Here is a 21594-nt window from a genome sequence, read left to right as displayed (position 1 = left end):
GATTGCAGAGATTACTCGCGCAGAGTGAATAGCCATAACGTAAAGGGGGCGCACCCAAAAAGACAACAACAGCGATGATTATACAGAAAGTGAAACTGATATGTAACAAACTGTTTTCTGGTGGTGAGGAGATAAGCTTCTGTCCAAGAACCCAGCTGCGAAACAACAAGCCCGTGACTTTTATCAGGGACTAGTAACATTACGTGAAATCTTTCCACTCAAGTGGAACTTGGATGTAAATATCGTAAACAGATTTGGTACAGACGTGCTGTCTGAATTTCGCCACAAAGTGTTGACTTACAACACATCGTTAAATCTGGCAAGCAACAAACCAATAGAAATCGCCATAATCCTTCCAAAATTCCAGATCAATGAACTTAGAAAAAGTTACAAGACGGGTAATCAATCTTCAACTTTTAGATAACCCACCCAGTAGTACACTCGATATAACAATAGCGGCGAAAAGCGATATCGTCCAACTTAGTCCCGTGCAGTGAATAAATCTTATCTAAATCAGCCAACAGGGCGCTAAGCTGGAGCTATAAAAGAGAGATTGCAGCCGAGAATCGCCAACAGTTGAAATCTGAAATTACAAAACATCGGAAGCAAGCAGCTTACAGAATGCCTTACACCCCAGTGAACTCCTACGACGGCGATCTTAAGATCTGGAGCGGAGAGCCGGTGAGCCACTACTTCGATCCACATCTGTCTATCGGGCAGATCATCTTCCAGGAGATGCGGCGTCATCCCCAACTCGTCGCCCAGGTTGGTTTCTAAAAGGGTTACCTAGGAATCAGAAGGAAATATCCTAAACCTTTCCTTGCAGATCTCGGCTTCAGAGAACACCGTCCTGACCAGACAGGAGCTCCATGCCAACTCCATGAAGGTGGCCAGCTATATGCGCTTCTTGGGCCTCCTTCAATCCGATGTGGTGGGCCTAATAGGCAGGAACACCACTCACATGCCCGCAGTGGCATACGCCTGTTTCTTCAACGGAATCGCCTTCCACTCGCTGAACATAACCTATGATCAGAGTACCATAGAGAAGCTCTTCGACATAACCAAGCCTCGCCTCATTTTCTGTGATGGAGATGAGTTCGAAAAGGTGCGCGCCGCCACCGCATCCCTGGATGTGAAGATCATCACCATGCGAAATCACCCGAAATCAGCCGACTCCATCAGCATTGATGAAGTACTAGCCACTCCCATCGAGAAAAACTTTCAGCCAGCTCGCCTAGAACTGGGCAACGATCAGACCCTGGCTATTCTCTGCTCCTCCGGCACCACTGGAACCCCCAAGGCGGTCACCATCACCAACAGTCGACAGATACTGGCTGCCAACCAGTGAGTACTTATCAGTCATTTCGCGATCACAGCTAACTCTGCGCATAAATGGTATTTATAGCCAGCTGACCACTGCCGACATTCAGTACTCCCACAACACTCTCGACTGGATAACCGGCCTATTGACCACGGTGACCTCTGGCGTGTTCAGCACCACCCGCATCATCGCTGACAACGCCTTCGATCCTGCCTTCGCTTTGCGAGTCATCGAGGAGTACAAGGCTACGTGGATTATCCAGCCACCGTCCTGTATGGCCATGATGGTGAACTCTCCGGAGTTTGAGACCAGTGACCTGTCTAGTCTGCGGTATTTCCTGTTTGGCGGATCTCGTGCTGCATTGGAGGTGCAGCAGAGCATCAGGAGTCGGTTGAGCAGCGACTGCCTGCAGTTTATGTATGGATTCACGGAACTCGGTGCCTTGGCCACCTACAACTGCCACTTCGACGAGAAGCCCAATTCGGTGGGACGCTTGACCAATGGCCTCAAGCTGAAAATAGTCTCTGAAGATGGCCAGTCCCTCGGACCCGATGAGATGGGGGAAGTGTGCATCAAGAATAACCAGCACTGGGCGGGTTACTATGGAAACCAGTTGGAGACCCGCGAGATACGGGATCCTCAACGATGGTATCACTCTGGAGATCTTGGCTACATGGACCAAGACGGTTTTCTTTACGTCGTGGAGCGCAAGAAGGACATGCTGAAGTACCAGAACATCATGTACTATCCCAACGAGATCGAGAGCGTCATCTCGGAGATGCCTGACGTAGCGGAGGTCTGTGTGTTTGGAGTATGGAGTAATATGTACGGAGACGAGGCGGCCGCCGCTGTTGTAAAAAAACAGGGCAGTGATCTGAGAGCCCAGGATGTCGTCGAATATGTGAGCACGCGGACGGACTCCAAGTATAAGCAGTTGAATGCTGGAGCCATCATCGTGGATGATCTCATGCGCAGCGCCAATGGAAAGACCAATCGAATTGCCAATAAGAATCACTACCTGCATGTAAAGGAAAGAAGTTAACTTTGGGTTATATTTTTCTTTTAAATAATTCTACCCTTAATAAATGAAAGCGAATCTCTTTACGGTCACACAATAATGTACATTTCTTATTGCAATTTTACGGATTATTTAGACAAAGACAAAGCTCCACAGATGTAACGGCGCCTGTAGCGTCTGCAAAGCTCAGTGATCTATAAATATTTTCGGCTAAGAAACGAACCGAGTTTAAGTCTAGCTGCATACCCGTTTAGCTTCTAGGAAACTCCCAGAGTTTGGATTTTTTGGGGCACAGGATGTGACCCACTTATCAGACTCGTAACGAGTTAAGGAGTCTTAAGGAGTCGTTTTGGAGAGTTTAGGAATAATCACCTAAGAACCTCGGCTGAACTTTTGAGCGTCCTAAGGAGCACCCGCCCAGGTAAGCTCCTAGCAGGGGCTTCCGAGCCCGCTGAGATGGCGAACTAGCACGGATGCGGTGCTGCAACTTTGAGGGAATGTAATCCTGCAGCGCATCGTTGTCTGATCGAGCAACGCGTTTCTACCAGGAGCCTTCCGCGCAAGATGTATGCTTTCTCTTGTTTTTTTTTTATTTTGGTTTTAGGAGACTTTTGTAGCAGCCAATCTTAACCCCAATAATCGGGGAACTTACAAATACATGTGCTGAGAAGTAGCGAGAATTCCGTGAAATAAATGCGAATCAAACACCAATAAGTTGAATACAATTTTGATTATTAAAATGAAGTGCCCAGAGGGCAAATTGATTAAGAATTAATGCGTAAAATTTCATAATTACGATTAGATAAAAATAAATTAAATTGTTGCTGTACAAGTTTTGATTAGGTAAACGTCTCCTCCTTAGTTAGCTACACATAGAGAAATTTCAATTAAGATTATAATTAGGGTTTATACTATTTCATTTATTATCCTGTAACTATATTTACGCTTGCATTATGTTCTTAGGCTACGCTGTCTTTAAGAATTCTACAAAAACAGATTAAAATCATGAAAACCTAAAACTAAAACTTTTTGAACTCTGCTGATGAACCCGTGTGAGTAGGATATCCGAAGGGGTCACCGGAGTCATGCCTCCAAGGAAGGTGATCACAGGTTGGGTGGGCATACCGCGTCCACAACAACATCCGTGTTCTTGCAAAATTAGCTTTCTCTCTATCCTTCTTTTTGCTTTCCTCTAAACTCTACTCTTTCTCTTGGCTTTCCATTCTTATGAATTTATTTGGTTTCTCTGCCGGCTTAGTTCTGGTTTTTTAATAATAAAGCGTCAGAGGTCTGGGTGAGCCGACGAGGTAGAGCCGGATACTATAGCGTGCCCCCGCAACTCAGATCCTCGATAACCTGTCAGATATTCTAACGTTACACGCTACATAGATGGCGAGTCAAAGAGTGAATTTTTATGACTTTTATTAAGGATCCAAGCGAGATGGTATTAGCTGAAGAGCTCTAGCTTCCAAAGGTTTTTAGATCGTGATTCATATGGACAGATGGACATGACTAGGTCACCTCGCTTACTAATCAAGACCATACATATTTTCTGCAAATTGCTTACTTAAGTTATTATACCTATGTGCCCAATGGGATAAAACGGACTCATACTTGTATTACTTACTTACTTGTATTTTAAAGTAGCTTTAACTTTGGTAATAAGAGTAAGAGGACTTGTGTGGGCATACCAATCACAAATCTATATATTTTGATTATTATACCCATGCAGGTTATTCTAATTTTAGTCAGAAGTTTGCAACGCAGTGATGGAGTCATGGATGGATGGGGCACGAAACGACTACAGTTTGGTTAATGAATTAAAAACTATAAAATAATACAACATTTAAATAGTTTTTGATAAATTTTGTATTGAAAAATATTTAGAGATAGAGGAGTTATAGGGAATCTCCCGAGTCGCCGCCAAAAAAAAAAATGGTTTGCGGTGTACATCCTAACTTTCCACAAAGTCATCCGATCTACAAAAATTATACCTCATTCGGTAAAAGATAAGTGTCCCGAGGTATTCACGAAGCGTTTTTATTTTTAAAATTTTTCTCCCGATTTTTTATCAAAATTTGAAGTCAAAACCCCGATTTTAACTCAAAAAATTAGTTAATTTGTTAATTAAAAAATATAATAAAATTAAAAATTAAAGAAAGGTTGACGTGAATACCTGTAAAATTATCTAAAGAAGTTATGTTCCAAATTTCAAACCGATTGGATCAGTAGATTTTGAGTTATCGTGTACACCGATTTTCAAAATGGCATTATTCAGGAGAGCCCTTTAAACTTTGTGATTCTCATACATTGAACACCAAACGACCTTCGTTCAACTCTGCCTAACTCCGTAAATTGTACTATGATCGATGTAAAACGTAGACACAATATTTTTAAAATGTTTAGCATAAAAAATAAAAAAAAAGTTACGACAAAAAAAATTAAATACCCTACCCCTCCCTTAAGTAATTTGCACTCATTAGCCATTGCAAGCAATTACTTTTTCGAAAATATTCCACTCTTTCAAAGCTACTTCTAATAACTGTTCAATATTTTGTCTTCTTCCTTTTTTCACACCGTTTTTTATACCCTTGCAGGGTATTATAATTTCAGTCAGAAGTTTGCAACGCAGTGAAGGAGACGTTTCCGACCCTATAAAGTATATATATTCTTGATCAGCATCAACAGCCGAGTCGATCTTGCCATGTCCGTCTGTCTGTTTCTACCATAGCTCGCAAATAACGGTTGACAGATTCGAGCGATCTCAAAAAAACTGTTTTTTTCCTAGCATTAGAGCCAAGATCCTAAGAGCAACCGATTGAATTGGTTTTATACAAACTTTGCTCGCGATCAGCTGACCAACAGTTTTTTCTGTTCTCTTTTGCTGTGCCCATTCACGGTACGTTTGCTCTTGAGCGAAGAGTCAAAAAGCCTTTTGCGCGTGTATGTGTGTATGTGAAGTTTCCTTCGAAAACGCACATGTGTATGTGAAGTTTTTTAGATTCTTCGCGTCACTTCGCTTTTTAAATTTCGTGAGAGCAGTGCACTGTATAAAGCTATTAAAATGGGACGTGAAGCAAATAAAAAAGTTCATCAATTCTATAAGTTCAATACTTTAGAAAACAAATCAGAGTGCAAAGTGTGCGGAGGAAAACTAACAGGAAATCATTCCACAAATTTGAAGCGGCATTTGACAACAAAACATGGAGAAATCTTCAGAGAATGCGACAACGAAGAGAGCACCGATTCAAAAGTTGTTAAGAAGAAAAAAATTACATACGAATCAAGTGAAGAAGCGATTGTAAATTCACTTATAAAAATTGTTACAACAGACGGAAAGCCATTTCTTTTCTTGGACAGCGAGGGATTTAAGGAAATTCTGAATCCAATTTATAATGCCCTGGGGATGAATCCAATCACGTCGAGAAACATAATGAGTTTCGTATCTGTTAGGGAGCAGGCCATAAAAGAAGATATAAGGGCTCTGGTGAAAAGAAAGCTATTGTCGCTAAAAATTGACGTAGCGACCAGAATGGATAAAGCCATTCTGGGTGTCAATCTGCAAATGATTCACACCAGTATAAATAAGTCAGAGATCCTAGTAAAGACTTTGGGCATGATCCAGCTCACCCGTGCCCACACTGGGGTATATATAAGGGACAAAATTTTGGAAATTCTCGACGATTACGGCATAAGTCTTGACCAAATCTTCAGGTAAAAATTAAGTTAATTTTTAATATGCAAACAAATTGAATAGAAAATATAATTTATGCACACAGTGTTACCTCTGATAACGGGAGAAACATGGTCAAAGCCATACAAATTTTAAATGACGACATGGAGGAGACCCTTTTTGAGATTGATGACAATGAAGGGGAAAATGTAATGGAGAAGCTTGATGACCTGGATTTGGCGAACATTCATCTTGTACGGTGTGCTGCACACACTCTTTAGCTGTGCGTCTATGATATTAATAAGTTGAACGAGATAAGCGATCAAATTAGTATCTGCCGCAAATTATGCAAAAAATTGCGCACTGAAACCTATAGGTAAGTAACGTGTAAATGGAATAAATTATTTGATAAAGATACAAGAAATATGTAACCTGCACAGACGTATTTTAACCGAGCACAACAAAAATATACCGTCGCTCGACGTTGTCACTAGGTGGAATTCGACGTACTTAATGGTTAAAAAACTACTTGAGCTAAAAGAGTTCCTGTCCACTCAGTGTAGCATTGATACCGACATAGAATGGGACTGGATGGAGACGTATGTTGACGCCTTTAAGGACGCATATGATGCGACCTTAAAGTTGCAGGAGAAAAATTTAGTTTACACTGAATTTTACATCATATGGATGGAACTGAAGTTGCAGTGCCAGACGAGCCAAAATTTCATTCAAAAAAAATTATTGGCACAAATGAATCTGCGAGAAAGTAAGTTGCTCGAAAACCAAGCTTTACTATCGGCTGTTTATATGGATCCGCGAGTGAACTGCGCTTTAACAGATCACCAAAAATTTTTGGCAAAGCAGAATTTAAAAAAAATAGCTTTGCGCCTGTTTGACCTAAAACATGTAAGAAGAAATGTGGTTGAAATTTTGGTCCTGTTTTCTGTATGTTATAGCTGCTTTTAGATATGTGTTCTTAGTTTAATAATTAAAATTGTCCTCGTCATACACTAACAACTGTTTTAAGTTATTATTTCAAACCATAAATTACAACATAATATTATTTGTTATTAAAGGTTCACGTCCAACAAACTTTTGCATCGCAGATGAATGAAGCTGAACTGCATATGGAATCCTCCTCCTCGTCCTTGCCAGAGAAAAAGTCGCTTTTTTCAGCATTTTTGGATGACAAGCAGACTGTTCCGAAAGCAGCAGCAGAGCCGATTTCAGACAAGCTGCAAAAGATATATTTTGATGTGGAAAATTTCGACAAAATATATGATCGTTTACAGTTAACAGACGACATATTACAATTTTTTGGAAATGTAAAGCTAAAATCGCCATACATTAGTGCGCTGGCTCATGTAGTATTGGCGACACCGGCTACTCAAGTGTCTGTTGAAAGAGCATTTTCAGCATTGCATTTTATATTAACTGAACGACGTAGTTCAATTAATTCGGATAACCTAAACGCATTATTAGTTATTAAACTTAATTCAGAATAAATATATTAAACAAACACTTTATTATTATTTGTTTCATTCTGGCTAAAAAATTACAAGAAGATCTAACGTCAAAAATAAAACATATTCTAGTAAAAGATCATTTGCGCCGACCTTTTCAGTGAATCGGGCTTTAAAAAATCGCTCTGAGTGAGTGTCAGTCGCATCAGTTCTCGGTAAAAGAGCGGTAGAAGAGCGCGCCATACGAACAGCTAACGTAAACAAACATACTGAAAACCAAAACAAAGAGAGTCGACGTCGGCTGTTAAGAGCGAGAGCGAAGATTCATAATTTTTTCTATTTTTCACACGAGTAGAGCGTAGGGGAAAAAACGGTTAACAATTATTTGCAAGCTATGGTTTCTACGCAAACTAGTCCCTCAGTTTTAAAGCTATCTGAATGAAACTTTGCATATAGTCTTCCATATGCTCTCACTGCTATATATGTCGGAACGGGCCGATAAATTTTTAGAAAAAAATTATAACTTTGCTGTTTTTCAACATATGTGCACTATTTTTTAGACATGACCATTTTATATTATTTCTGAATTTTGGTAAAAATTTTATGAAAATCGGACGACTATATCATATAGATGCCATAGGAACGATCAGGAAATTAATAGAAAAAAAATTATAACTTCGTTGTTTTTCAAACTATTTTTATCTACTCTGAGATATAAGCTTATTTTATTAGTTCAGAAATTTGGTATAAATTTTATGAAAATCGGACAACTATATCATATACCTGCCATGCCATATAAACCGATCGGTAGGTGTAGGGAAAATGTAAAACTGGGAATGTAAAACTGTAACTGTCAAACTCTCAACATAATAAGTATAGGTAAAATGCAATGAAATAATATCTGCAAAGGTATACAAACTTCGGCGTGCCGAAGTTAGCTTCCTTTCTTGTTTTATATGGAGTTTGGCCGCTATAACACGTGTTACAGCGGATTTTTGTCGTCATAGTACTAGGCTTTAATGTACAAACGGGAAGACAGATCGCTGGGGTGTAGTCTCTTAAGTTTCCTGAGAGATTGCGGGTCGGCCAGCCTGCTAGCCAGTGGATTTGGGTGTGGCATTAGCCTGTCCGTGTAGCGTCTGCTGTGATTATTTAGGACAGCGATGGGCACGCAGTGGCTCAATTTGCTCACGCTGCTCAAACCGTTATCTTTTTTCGGAGGCGCCAGCATGTCGCACAATTGCAGACGCACAAGTGCAGTGCTCGCGACCAGCGAACCTTGAAGATTTACAAAAACAACCACACTGACCTTTGGCGCAGGTAGCGAGCCCATCGCCGCGATCCCGAGTTTGCAACAACAAAACACAAGCGACCCGAACTCGCACATCGTCCCAAAAACAAGAACAATTTTAAAGGGACCTGCGCGGCTGGCGTTGACTTCTGCACTAAAGAAAAAAGATTGGATTTTTTTTGCAGTCGTTTTTCTTAGGCGGACATAAATGCACGCAAATATGGCTGAAGATATTGATCTACTCAAAAAGTTTTTGTCAGTGTATTTTCTCGGCTCGCACATTCTGTGTGTCGCGTGGGTGCGACGCTTCGCGACGCTGGGGGTTGTTCTTGTTTTTTTTTTTTCAGCGAGCTGCTGCTCAAACCGTTAGATCTCGTGCCCATCGCTGATTTAGGAGGTCGCCCACCGGAACAAGCGTACGTCGTTCTGGATGGCCTGGTTTGTGACGTACCAGGAAATCCCTTCTTCTTAAGAGATTAAATCAAAAACAAGCTTCTCCTGTAAAATTTGATTTTTCAACATACGATACATTCGCGGAAATGCATCATTATGTATAAAATAAAACTATCGATATTGATAGCGAAAAGCTTTTGCATTCTCTAGGCGCTAGAAAGACAAACCTCGCAAAATGTCCGAACAAACAAGATCAATTCCGCCCAAAGACTGGAAAAACGATTTAATTACTATTGTTAAATCATTTCCTCATCTTAAGGATAGAGACAATTTGGAAGAGAGGGCTTCCAAAGTGCTGAAAATTGTCCAATTGCTCAATAAACCTGACGTCGATGGTGGATTCAAAGACGTGGAAGGTGCCGTTTGTCGTGTGCTACGACGCCTTTACTTTGCGGGTAAGTACATACATACAAAACAATGTGCGAGAAAGAGACCAACACGTGCTTGGTAAAATTTGCATGTTTCAACATTTCCTTTCTTGTTTATATTAATATTTATTTATTTTATTACATTTTCAGTTGTCATTAAAAATCTTTTTGAATACCTACATTTTTTCCCTGCAATCCTATGATGGATTGCGTTACCAAGAAATTTATTTAAATGTAAGGAAATGCAATATAGAAAGGATTCAGGTAATTACAAATTTTATCGTTCACTTTTTAAAACTAGGGATTTAGATCAGAACTTGTTGGCCTTTGTCAGTGATCACGATAGAGTAAATTTAAAAGATTCCGCTGCATCCTACAGAGTCCCTCTTCTGTGGGATTGCAGACATGCCACGGCCGTTTTGGCGCAAAAAGATAACGCAACGGTAATAAATTTCATATTTAAAAAATTGTACTGTTTTAATTTCCTCAAAAGTAACGTAAAAAAAGAGTTTAAAGCGATTTTAGAATTCGCTAAAAATGAATGCAATGAGAGCACTAGGGATTTTTGTTTGGAGGAAATTTTTAAAGTATATGCAATAGCCAAGAAATATTTTTCCCTTTGCCCAGAATCCGCTAGCTTTGGGGCCGCCTTCCTCACTAACGACAATCTTGAGGATATAGGGAAAAAATAAGCGATTTGGTTTGCCCTGAGTTGCTTTTCCAACCGTCCTTACTCGGATTTCCCCTTTTTCTTCTTATTTGTAGTCGTAGTTTTTAGTTATTAATATTTAGTTTAAAATTTCTTATTAATACCTTAATTTTAATTTCCTATACTAATATTAAAAGTGGAGTAGGCCTCCTGGGGAAACCACTCAAACAAACAACGCGCCAACCTTACAACCTCCGAGGTGGAATGAGAGTGCTAAAATCTCTAACATTTTAAAGAACTCTGGTTTCTCTGCATTTTATTTTTTCCACAGTACGATCACCACGATCCGGTGAAAATAAAAAATGCCACAATCTAATTACCAGAACTTACACCATGCCTATCAAGGTGCCAAATTCCGCCAGTACAAAGTGGCGGATGATACCGATCAGGAACCCGCCCAGCCTGGCCGACCGCTGTCGAAAAACAGGCACCGATTTACGGTCTGGCCCTCTTTATATAGGGCCTAGCGAGGCTTAGTGTGACCGCAACTTTTGTACTAGATTATACCTTTTTGGTGTGACCAGCGCCAGCTTGAGCAAATGAGATCGTAGTCGGGCGCGCCCATCTGATTTGAATTTTTAGCCTAGTACTCTGACGACGAAAATCCGGTGTATACATTTATACAGCGGCAAACTCCATATAAAAAAAACGGTGTCGAAAAAGGAAGAAGAATTTTTAGCCTCGTCGTTTTTTCCGGTACTCTGACGACGAAAATGAAGCCTGCTAAAATTGGATGGCGTTGCCAGATCAAGATAGTAAACAGTTGATATCGCGCTGTCTAAATAATTCATTTGATTTATTTAGACACCCATAATAGAGGGAAAGTTGAAGGAAAAAGGTGGCATTGATAGGGGAAGCCCATAATATGGAATTTAACCCACAAAGGACATTTTAATGCCATATTTATTAATATTTAAAATATTTTTTTGAATATTTGTTTACAAACAGCTGTCCAGTGTGACCAAAAAAAATCGTTAAACGTCATAAAAAGTACATTTTCATGGCATTTCAGGATATTCCTTATTTTTTTGGTCACACTAGCTCGGTAGCGAAATAAACAGCGATTCCGCTGTCTAATTTAGACAGCTGGTTTTTCTCGTCAGAGTACTAGGCTTAACAAAGGCGGCCAAAATACTAACACTTTTGGTGTTGCAAAAGAGACTTGCTCTTACTAAATGTTGGCCGGCCACCGTCACCTCATGCCAGAGTCGTTTGAACCAGTTGGGAATTGTATGCGCACGCGTGCGGAATTTGTCAAAATTTTAGAAAGGATCCGCCATAGTTTTACAAAAAGTTCGCCAGCAAAACAAAGAAAATTCTCCCGTAATTTAAGAAAATTCGCCCGTAATTAAAGAAAGAAATTGAACGAAGCAAATCAGAAAACCTTGCCCTAAATTTAAGGAAAATAAATAGAAATAGAAAAATTAACCTTAAAAAATGTTCTTAATTTTACGGTGCCTGCCTTAAATTCAAATACACTTTTTTCGTAGTTCTAGAAAATTTTTCTTAGTTTAAGGGCGATTTTTAAGGCGAATGCAGAAAAATAATGTTATGAGTGCAGGGTATATTAATTTCAGAAGTTTGCAACGCAGTGAAGGAGACTTTTCCGACCCTATACATATATTCTTGATCAGCATCAACAGCCGAGTCGATCTAGCCATGTCCGTCTGTCCGTTTCTACGCAAACTAGTCTCTCAGTTTTAAAGCTATCTAGCAGGCCTGCTCCGGTAATCGAAAACGTCAAGATTTTTTCGTTTTTGAAAACGAGAAATTGGTGCTCTGGTAATCGAAAACGAAAGATTTTCATATACAGGCCTGCTCCGGTAATCGTACAATTTTTTCGATTTCGTTTTGGGCGAAAACGAAGCGTTTTCGTTTTTAGCTGCTCCGGTTTTCGGCAAATTTCTGCTATCAGAATATTTCGTTTTCTCATCGTTTCTCACTGCTCAAGAAGCTAACTTGTGTTTTTGGTAATAAGCAAACAACGTAAATTACTGCCTATTATATTTACAATTGTCCTTTTTCTAAGCCAGAAAAAGGCAAAAAAAAATGCTAGATTTAAGCAAATCTAGGCATCTAAGATGCCGCCACACTTTTCACAGTTCTAATTCCGGTGGTCTCAAATAATTATTTGGTTAATTTGGACCATTTACGTAATCACATTAAATAGCACATTAAATAACTATTTTGGCGGTCCTTTAAAGTTATTAATGTATTCATTTATATTTTATAAGTATTTTTAACTGGCTGTTTCGTTCCACCAACAATACCTATCGCCAAAACGAGAAAACTGGTTGAACACGGCAAAAATTTTGTTGTCAAATCTGAGGAGGGGTCAGAAATAAATTTTTTATAAAATAACTACCTGCCAGAATGATCTTATGGTGTTGTGGAATAAACATCAATAGACCACTGAGTAAACTATTTTTTTTCTTTTGTAAATAAGATCTGATTTCATATAAAAAATCCATTTACTTTTCATTCCGGTCAGAAAAAGGTGCCCGTTTTTCAAATCGAAAAAATCTTTCGTTTTCGATTAACGGAGCACCAATTTCTCGTTTTCAAAAACGAAAAAATCATGACGATTTCGATTCACGGAGCAGGCCTGTTAGATAGCTTTAAAACTGAGGGACTAGTTTGCGTAGAAATGGACAGACGGACATGGCTAGATCGACTCGGCTGTTGATGCTGATCAAGAATATACTTTATAGGGTCGGAAAAGTCTCCTTCACTGCGTTGCAAACTTCTGACTGAAATTATAATACCCTGCACTCATAAAATTATTTTTCTGCATTTTAGGAATATCGCCTTAAAAAAAATCGCCCTTAAACTAAGAAAAATTTCCTAACACTACGAAAAAAGTGTATTTGATTTTAAGGCAGGCACCGTAAAATTAAGAAAAATTTTTAAGGTTAATTTTTCTATTTCTATTTATTTTCCTTAAATTTTGGGCAAGGTTTTCTGATTTGCTTCGTTCAATTTCTTTCTTTAATTACGGGCGAATTTTCTTAAATTACGGGAGAATTTTCTTTGTTTGTTTGGTCAATTTTTTGTAAAACTTTGGCGGATTCTTTCTAAAATTTTGACAAATTCAGCACGCGTGCGCGTGCGTAAGAGCAAGTCTCTTTTGCAACACCAAAAGTGTTAGCATTTTGGCCGCCTTTGTTAATAAACAAAATAATATTGTTTTTGTTGTAATACAACAACAAAAATATTATTAATATTTATTAACAATATTTTTTACAACCAAAATAATATTATTGCTTATTTACCAATGCAGCAGCAACAACATACAATTGCAACTTACCTTCAATTTTTCTACATTCAAGAAAAATCTTTCTAAATGTAAGAAAAAATGCACCTTCAATTTGAGAAAAATTTGTCCCATATTTAGGACAAATCTCCTTATAAACAAGAAAATATTCCTTCATTTAAGAAAAATCGCCCTAGATTTAAGAAAATGTCTTTCCTAATTTTAGGGAAAATTTTTTCTCAAATTTAGGGCGACTTACCTTTGAATCCATTTTATAGGCGAATTTCTAATTGTACGGGCGAAAAGTGGCTTTTTTAAGACGATTTTAAGTAAAAATTTTATAAGTGTGCAAGGGTATAAAAAACGGTGTGAAAAAAGGAAGAAGAAGAAATTTGTGTCTCCTCGATTTTGCCGGTTACACCTGACCTTTGTGATGGACACAGGGATTGTGAAGAAACATTTATATTACCATCAGTAATAATATACTTTATTCCGAAATCGGTTATAACCTAGCTTACAACTATTTATATTTATACATCCTAAGATAGTAAGCGTTCCAGCAGCATTTGGTATTTATGTAAATATTTGGCATTTAGCTCCGACCCTTCACTTGCAAGTAGTGAGCTTTGTTGGCCATTCTGTTAGTCTTTCCATTGGCGCTGCGCTCCAGATCCTCCACGATAATGGCTCCAGCATTCAGCTGCTTAAACTTGGAATCCGTCCGCATGCTCACATATTCCACAACATCCTCGGCACTCAGATCGCTGCCCGGTTTCTTCACCACGGCGGCAGCAGCCTCGTCTCCGTTGATCTGATCCCATACCCCGAAGACACAGACGTCAGCCACATCCGGCATCTCCGATATTACGAATTCGATATCGTGGGGGTAGTACATTGTTCCCATGTATTTCAGCATGTCCTTCTTGCGATCTACTATGTACAGGAAGCCGTTTTGGTCCATGTATCCGAGATCTCCGGACTGATACCATCGCTGAGAATCGCGCAAGTTTCGAGTTTCCAGCTGGTTTCCGTAGTAACCCGCCCAATACTGGTTGTTGCTGATGCACACCTCGCCCATCACGCCACGTCCAAGGGATTGGCCATCTTCAGAGACTATTTTCAGCTTGAGGCCGCTCACCAAGCGTCCTACGGAATTGGGCTTCTCGTCGAAGTGACAGTTGACGCTGGCCAGGGCACCGAGTTCCGTGAACCCATAAATAAACTGCAGACAGTCACTGCTCAACCGACTCCTGATGCTCTGCTGCACCTCCATCGCTACTCGGGATCCTCCAAACTGAAAGCACCGCAAAGCGGAAAGGTCCGAGTTTTCAAATTCCGGAGAACTCGCTATCATAACCATAGACGAGGGTGACTGAATAGTCCACGTAACTTTGTACTCCTCGATGACTCGCAAAGCGAAGGCAGGATCGAAGGCGTTGTCAGCGATGATGCGGGTGGTGCTGAACACGCCAGAGGTCACCGTGGTCAATAGGCCGGTTATCCAGTCGAGAGTGTTGTGGGAGTACTGAATGTCGGCAGTGGTCAGCTGGCTATAAATACCATTTATGCGCAGAGTTAGCTGTGATCGCGAAATGACTGATAAGTACTCACTGGTTGGCAGCCAGTATCTGTCGGCTGTTGGTGATGGTGACCGCCTTGGGGGTTCCAGTGGTGCCGGAGGAGCAGAGAATAGCCAGGGTCTGATCGTTGCCCTGTTCCAAGCGAGCTGGCTGGAAGTTTTCCTCGATGGGAGTGGCTAGTACTTCATCAATGCTGATGGAGTCCGCTGGGTGATTTCGCATGGTGATGATCTTCACATCTAGGGATGCGGTGGCGGCGCGCACCTTTTCGAACTCATCTCCATCACAGAAAATGAGGCGAGGCTTGGTTATGTTGAAGAGCTTCTCTATGGTACTCTGATCATAGGTTATGTTCAGCGAGTGGAAGGCGATTCCGTTAAATAAACAGGCGTATGCCACAGCGGGCATGTGAGTGGTGTTCCTGCCTATTAGGCCCACCACATCGGATTGAAGGAGGCCCAAGAAGCGCATATAGGTGGCCACCTTCATGGAGTTGGCATGGAGCTCCTGTCTGGTCAGGACGGTGTTCTCTGTAGCCGAGATCTGCAAGGAAAGGTTTAGGATATTTCCTTCTGATTCCTAGGTAACCCTATTAGAAACCAACCTGGCCGACGAGTTGGGGATGACGCCGCATCTCCTGGAAGATGATCTGCCCGATAGACAGATGTGGGTCGAAGTAGTGGCTCACCGACTCTCCGCTCCAGATCTTAAGATCGCCGTCGTAGGAGTTCACTGGGGTGTAAGGCATTCTGTAAGCTGCTTGCTTCCGATATTTTGTAACTTGAGATTTCAACTGCTAACGATTTCGACTGCTCTCCTCTTTTATAGATGCCAGCAGTTGTACATTTAGATAAATATTTGTGGACTCAGCGTTTACTCGTTGTAAACGGCAGGGAACCTACTCAAAAGACAACAGATAACGGCATGGGTCAGTTGGCAAAGATTAGGACCCACAGTGGCTCACTCAGTTATCTTCTTCTGGAGCAGCTGACGTTGTTTTTATGCCCAGTAATCTAAGAGAAAAGTTTGGAAAAGATAGTGATTCCGACACTGCAAGGTTACTAAATTGTATTTGAATTAGTGGATTTACAATATTTGAGACCCAACTTTATTTGGGTGGAAATATGCCTCGTAATATTAAACATTCTGATAAAAAACATGGGGCTGGCTGTTTTGCAGATCATTTTCCCGGGTGACACTTATCTTTGAAGCTAATTAAGAGATTCTTTACATATCAGTCTCACTTTCTGTGTAAACATCGCTGCTAGTCGGATGACTTATCTACTCGACCACACGGCTATGGTAATCATTACTTTGATTTGCTTTGTATATCACTGTGCGAAGGACGCCCTATTTAACCTATATTCTAAGCAAAAATATATATTTATCTTTGAGAAATGGTATTTGATTATTTATACGAATACTTAACCTTGAAAATAATTTCCTATATAAGAAGGAAACCATATAATACTCAATAAAAAAGACAAAATTGCGTATTCTTTCACTTTGTTTTGTTTCATTTATTTATAAACATTTCACAAACATCTTTATTCTGCGGGTTTTACACAATTATTCGGATTTCTCTTGTTCGTTTCAGGATTTCATTCCTTCTGGGTGACAACAATTATTTCAACTATTTTGTAAAATTACGCTACTAATTCTTTCACTTAGGCATTTGATTTGCTGTTTTAATTTTCCACTGACGGCCTTGATGTGTCCTATGCCGGATCTATATGTAAGTTTTCATTTATTTTCGGCTGTTAGTTTGGTGTCTTTTCTTATTGCGACTGGGTTATGTTCAGGGTTTGGATTGCGCTACAGCGAAATTCTTGTGTCGTTCGTTTCCGAAATGCTTCGGTCTTAAGACTATGTGATCTTTGCCGGGTCCCCCACCGGGGACCGTGTCTGAGTGTGGGTGTGGTTGTGAGCGTGTGCATGTCCTGACTTAGCTCTATAAAGTAAGGTGATTTGCAGTGTTTATTGATTTCGGTAGCTTTTGCTTTTCGCTTTCTGCGCCCTCGGTCGCGATTTCGATAGAAATGATTCGGTCTTGCTTGTATTTACATTTCTACTATCGAAATTATAGTTGGAGTTGTTTGATTGTTAGAAATGGGCCATGAGTCGCCCCCTTTTGGAAGATATGTGTTATGATTTATCTAAATTTTAACTTGCAATTACTCAAACTCGTTTGTCCCGCTCAAACTGTGCAAAGATTAGATTCGATTTCGATTTCGATTTCGATTTAGTTTTCGATTCGTTTCGATTTCAATTTCGATTTCGATTTGTGTGTCGTTTTGATTGATTGGTGTCGTTAGCAAAGATTAAACATCGAGTGAGTGGAGTGAATTTGTGAGTGAATCGTTCAGATAGTGATGGTGGAAGTAACTTGTCTTGGCGCTTAGTAGCTTAGTACTGTGAATACTTGAACTAGTCTGATTTCGAAGCATTTTTCAACGCCGTCGCTTAAGAACTATACATACGTTAACGTTAGCTTACGGTCTACTATCCCGCCTCGGGGCTCTGTCCCCGCATTCGCATGGGATTCAATGATTTTAATATCTACGCTCCTCCTCGCCTCTGTTAATCAAAACCTGTAAGTCTTTTGAACGCATCTATATTATATAAACTTGTGCACATTTCGTGTGACGTCTCCCGTAGTCGTTTGTTCGTTAACCTAACCATTAAATGACATTTACATGCTCTCGACCCAAACTATTTACAGTGAAACTGGACTGTTGCTGCCGAACGATTTGCCTGGAAAATGATAATTGACCGAATTGGATAATGGCAACCGGGAAGCAGCACACAACCTAAGAATGTTATTTTCACTAAAATTAAATGCCGAAATCTGAGTTTCGCCCTCCCCCCACCTGGTGTAATAACTAGTTTAATTACGCCTCTCCATCTATGATTATTCTTTGTCTAGTACATCGATCAACGCTTTCCGGCTAACAGGCCCGAGTCCGGCTGCCATCTGTTTCCGAGACCTGCCTGTTCACCAACTATATATGCTCACATTTAAAAACCCTGTATGTTCAATAGCTTCATATACAATACAACTATAGCTAGAGTTATAGTTATAATTTCGCTTGTTCGAATTCTTTCGATATTTCTCGACTATGTAGTGTTTGGTTTCTCTTTGCTTGGCACAACTTTTACAACATGAAAGTATCTATAGATATTCACCGAGTTTCGATCTTCGATTCGGGTGTCTGATCGTTCGTTTGGTGTACGTGACAATTGTTTAATGACAACAGTTATTATGCAGGGTGCCTTGTGTTGTGTCTATATATTAGCATAAGTTTCAATTGATTTTTGATTTCTCTTTACGATTAATTTCTTACCTTTAGATTGTAAATGATAGCAAACAAATAAGCATTTCCAAAACGAAGGGTTTTTAAAACCAAAAAGGAGACGAAACAAGCCTTTAAGGTAATGAAAATAGTAAAAAATCTACGAAAACGTTTTAGTTAATGTTATCTGAAGGATTTAACTTGTTATTGTTGTTGTTTTCATTTGTTTCTGTTGTCGCTATGTAGAATTCACAATAAGTAATTATTAATCTAAAATTAGAGCTCCATATTCTGGGTGTTGTTTGTGCGTTTCTCTAATTGGGACTCGGGGTTATATTTCAGTGTGAAAAGGTTGGAGTGTTTGGAGAGTTTAATATATCATATATTCGTTCAAGAGAGACAGAGAGCGTTTTAGAAGGAGAAAAAGTGAGAAAGAAATCTTCTTGGCATACAAAAGGCACTTAAATAACCAAAGATATTTTTGGATATAAAAATAACTGTTTACATCTCGATCTAATTTATACTGATTGCAGTAATTTATGAGTAATATTCGACAAGTTCTCGGGGACTTGCACTACATGATAAAATATTTTTGTATTGTCTGTTAATTGGTTTATGGTTTGCATTTGTATATTTATATTTCATAAATCTAATTAAGCAAATTAACTAGCTAAGTGGCCTTGGCGGCCCAATACATAATTAAGTAATAGTAAATGGTAAAAGGTTAGTTGTAAATTGTAAATTGAATAGAATATTCTAAGGATTCAAATAAAACAGGAATCAGAACAGCGGGCTTAGTCCCCCTTGAGTATAACAACTACTTGGCTACTTTTTTAAAAAATTCAACTCTAAAATTAACGCAAGCGACTAATAGATTTGGTAAAAAATAATGAGGAAGGTTTCTAAGAAATTCGAGTGAAAAATAACTTGCAAATACCCACCAATTCCAGTTGAACTTAGCGTTTAAGAGTTGTTTTGGGCAAAAAATGCGAAAATAAAATTCTGTTTTTCGTTTCTGTGTGCGTTTAAGGATTTTCTTCGATATTTTCGATTCGATTTTTATTTAATTCGATGGTGAACATAATTAAATTGAATTTACCTAGAGTTTCTCGCTTCGGTTAGTTGTTCTATTATCGACTAAACTTAAATTTATCTACACGCTTTTTACAATTAGAATTCGTTTAAACTAGTTGACTTAAAACTTATTGTATGACATATTTACAAACGTCGAATTGTCTACGACCCCCTCGCCTCTCCTCCCATCTCCGTTTGGCGGCTTAACTAACTTAACGCATTTAAGTACAAATCAATTGCAATTTTTTAGAACTAAGCTAGTGTCCGGAACAAAACACGATTATCGTCTAAAATCGATTATCAGCTAAAATAATTCTCATCAATTCGTAACAATTTGGGCATCCTCAAAACAAATCAAGTGGAACATGTCGACGCATTTTCGCGAAAGTATCGTATGTCGCTTTTTTTCGAAATTGAGATTTTAATGCAAAATTGTTGGGCACCTAATGTCTCACTACCCTGTGAAATATTATAACTGAAACCCCTATAGTTCCGATAAAAATTAAGTTTCAATTTTGTCTTTTCTATAGTGCTTCCTAAGAGATTAAAGCACAAAAAAGCTTCTCCTGTAAAATTGGATTTTACGACATACGATACTTTCGCGAAAATGCGTCGATGTGTGTGGTGTGGTGTGGTGTTGTGTCGTGTTTTCGTTTTCGTATAATTATTTATAACATTAACTACTATGCAGTCGTCGCCTTGATCAGTTTAACTTACACTTAACTATAGCTTTTGTTATTCACCGAAAATTGCTTCCTCGTCATCGGTTCGGTTAGTGGAAGTGCCAGGATACGCTCTTAACTATACTGCACTGTCCGGAGACATACATAGAAGCAAACATATAGCTTTTAGCATTATCGTAACGTATCCCTCGATCTTTGTTAACGGTATTCTTAGTTAATTTCGTGTTGGATTCTACATAGCCACTGGGTTTCAGAGACGCGCCTTAGAAGGTCCTTTAGCGGTTTAAATCATTCAATCAACGTGTCAATCAATAAATCAACCAAATTCGAAATGAAGCCATACGCAACGCAAGACAAAAGCATGAAATGAGGTCAACCGATAAGGAAGTGGAAAGAAGTGAAAGAAATAGGTTAGTACATTGGTTTTGGCTAGCAGCCAACCGGCCAACCCTTCTATAAAGTAATTGGTGGTGCTTGGCAATAGGTAACGGCATTTACTCATCCTCCTCCTCCCTGAAAAGATATGTGCTCCAGTAGACCAGGTTGAACAGGGCGAAGACCAGCGGGAAGGTGATCCGCGAGATAACGTCGATCCTCTTCGATCTAGAACATTGTCTTTGGATATTAAGCAAGTACGAAAATACAAATTAATTGATCATCTAGAGATTGGCTTTTTGATTTTTGTGATTAGTTTTTTCTTTGGTTTTTCATCGTTCTCAACATTTTTTTAGAAGTTAATTTTGCAAATATTTGGCAGAATAATTTGTTTGTTTTAAAAGGCGGACCACTACGTGTGCTGGAAACGAAAAAAGTGCGCTCTCTGTGGGGAGTTAAGATCTACTACGACAGTGTGGGAGAAGCTGGGGATGCCGGGGGGGCTTCGGGACGACTAGCTCGGGGAGGCGGTCGGGGGATCGAACGGCAATGGCTACAACTAAATATCAAATATATATTTTAAAACAAACAAATCACACACAAAATGACTGAAAAGCAAAGCATAACTTTATCAACGGCCACCAGAGGCGGTGGCGATCCGAAGGGGTTTAACTTAATTCAAACACAAATTGAAATTCAATTGTATTTCACAGATACTTGACTCGGTTCGACAAGCCATTAGAAGTCGTAACTATGTTTTTGAGTTAGTTCGGTTTTGGCAACAAAAGACAGCGAGCAAACAGAATCGAACGAACGAACGAACGGCAAGCAAGCGGCAGATATCGGGTTTGGTTTCTTTGGTTTTCGTTATTCTTTTCGTTTCTTTCACAGGATTTTCAATGACTGTAGAATAGTAGTAATGTGATAGCAAAAAGTCAACAAGAGTTAGTGAAAGAGATACAGAGAGTAGAATAGTACATGTTCACAACATCAAAAAGTAAATCCATCAACTACTACGGAACACAATGGGACTAAACGAT

The 21594-nt window shown here is 39.4% G+C and overlaps 3 protein-coding genes across 9 annotated transcripts in view; 1 reads left to right on the top strand and 2 right to left on the bottom strand.

Annotated features, from left to right (window-relative positions):
- Window positions 1-589: 589 nt before the first annotated feature.
- On the top strand, window positions 590-2424 carry LOC108081761 (uncharacterized). The gene is made up of 3 exons (XM_017176963.2): window positions 590-765; window positions 827-1344; window positions 1406-2424. The coding sequence occupies exons 1-3, from the start codon at window positions 622-624 to the stop codon at window positions 2361-2363; spliced, it is 1620 nt and encodes a 539-aa protein (XP_017032452.1). The 5' UTR covers window positions 590-621; the 3' UTR covers window positions 2364-2424.
- Window positions 2425-14047: 11623 nt separating this feature from the next.
- On the bottom strand, window positions 14048-15909 carry LOC108081760 (uncharacterized). The gene is made up of 3 exons (XM_017176962.2): window positions 15734-15909; window positions 15161-15672; window positions 14048-15099 (listed from the first exon to the last, which is right to left on the bottom strand). Exons 1-3 carry the CDS (start codon window positions 15875-15877, stop codon window positions 14142-14144), a joined length of 1614 nt encoding a protein of 537 aa, XP_017032451.1. The 5' UTR covers window positions 15878-15909; the 3' UTR covers window positions 14048-14141.
- Window positions 15910-16623: 714 nt separating this feature from the next.
- The window catches only part of GluClalpha (glycine receptor alpha 1), a 36995-nt gene continuing 32024 nt past the window's right edge, over window positions 16624-21594 (bottom strand). For 5 of the 7 annotated variants that reach the window (XM_017176980.3, XM_070286583.1, XM_017176985.3 and 2 more), the window contains 2 exons: window positions 20678-20794; window positions 16624-20452 (listed from right to left, as the gene is read on the bottom strand). In XM_017176980.3, the coding sequence (XP_017032469.1) occupies window positions 20443-20452; window positions 20678-20794 (127 nt within the window). In that variant the 3' untranslated portion in view covers window positions 16624-20442. Of the gene's footprint in view, window positions 20795-21594 lie in introns of all 7 variants that reach the window. The other 2 variants (XM_017176982.3, XM_070286585.1) reach the window with 2 other exon arrangements.

This window comes from Drosophila kikkawai, chromosome 3R, assembly GCF_030179895.1.
Source record: "Drosophila kikkawai strain 14028-0561.14 chromosome 3R, DkikHiC1v2, whole genome shotgun sequence".
NCBI classification, from domain to species: Eukaryota; Metazoa; Arthropoda; class Insecta; order Diptera; family Drosophilidae; genus Drosophila; species Drosophila kikkawai.
Note: the sequence above shows the minus strand (reverse complement) of the source record. Positions and strands in the feature narration are given on the sequence as shown.

Coding starts and splice junctions, on each gene's coding strand:
- LOC108081761 (XM_017176963.2), top strand. CDS start 622: ATGCCTTACACCCCAGTGAACTCCTACGACGGCGATCTTAAGATCTGG. Junction 766..826: donor ATCCCCAACTCGTCGCCCAG/GTTGGTTTCTAA, acceptor CTTTCCTTGCAG/ATCTCGGCTTCAGAGAACAC. Junction 1,345..1,405: donor CAGATACTGGCTGCCAACCA/GTGAGTACTTAT, acceptor TGGTATTTATAG/CCAGCTGACCACTGCCGACA.
- LOC108081760 (XM_017176962.2), bottom strand. CDS start 15,877: ATGCCTTACACCCCAGTGAACTCCTACGACGGCGATCTTAAGATCTGG. Junction 15,673..15,733: donor ATCCCCAACTCGTCGGCCAG/GTTGGTTTCTAA, acceptor CTTTCCTTGCAG/ATCTCGGCTACAGAGAACAC. Junction 15,100..15,160: donor CAGATACTGGCTGCCAACCA/GTGAGTACTTAT, acceptor TGGTATTTATAG/CCAGCTGACCACTGCCGACA.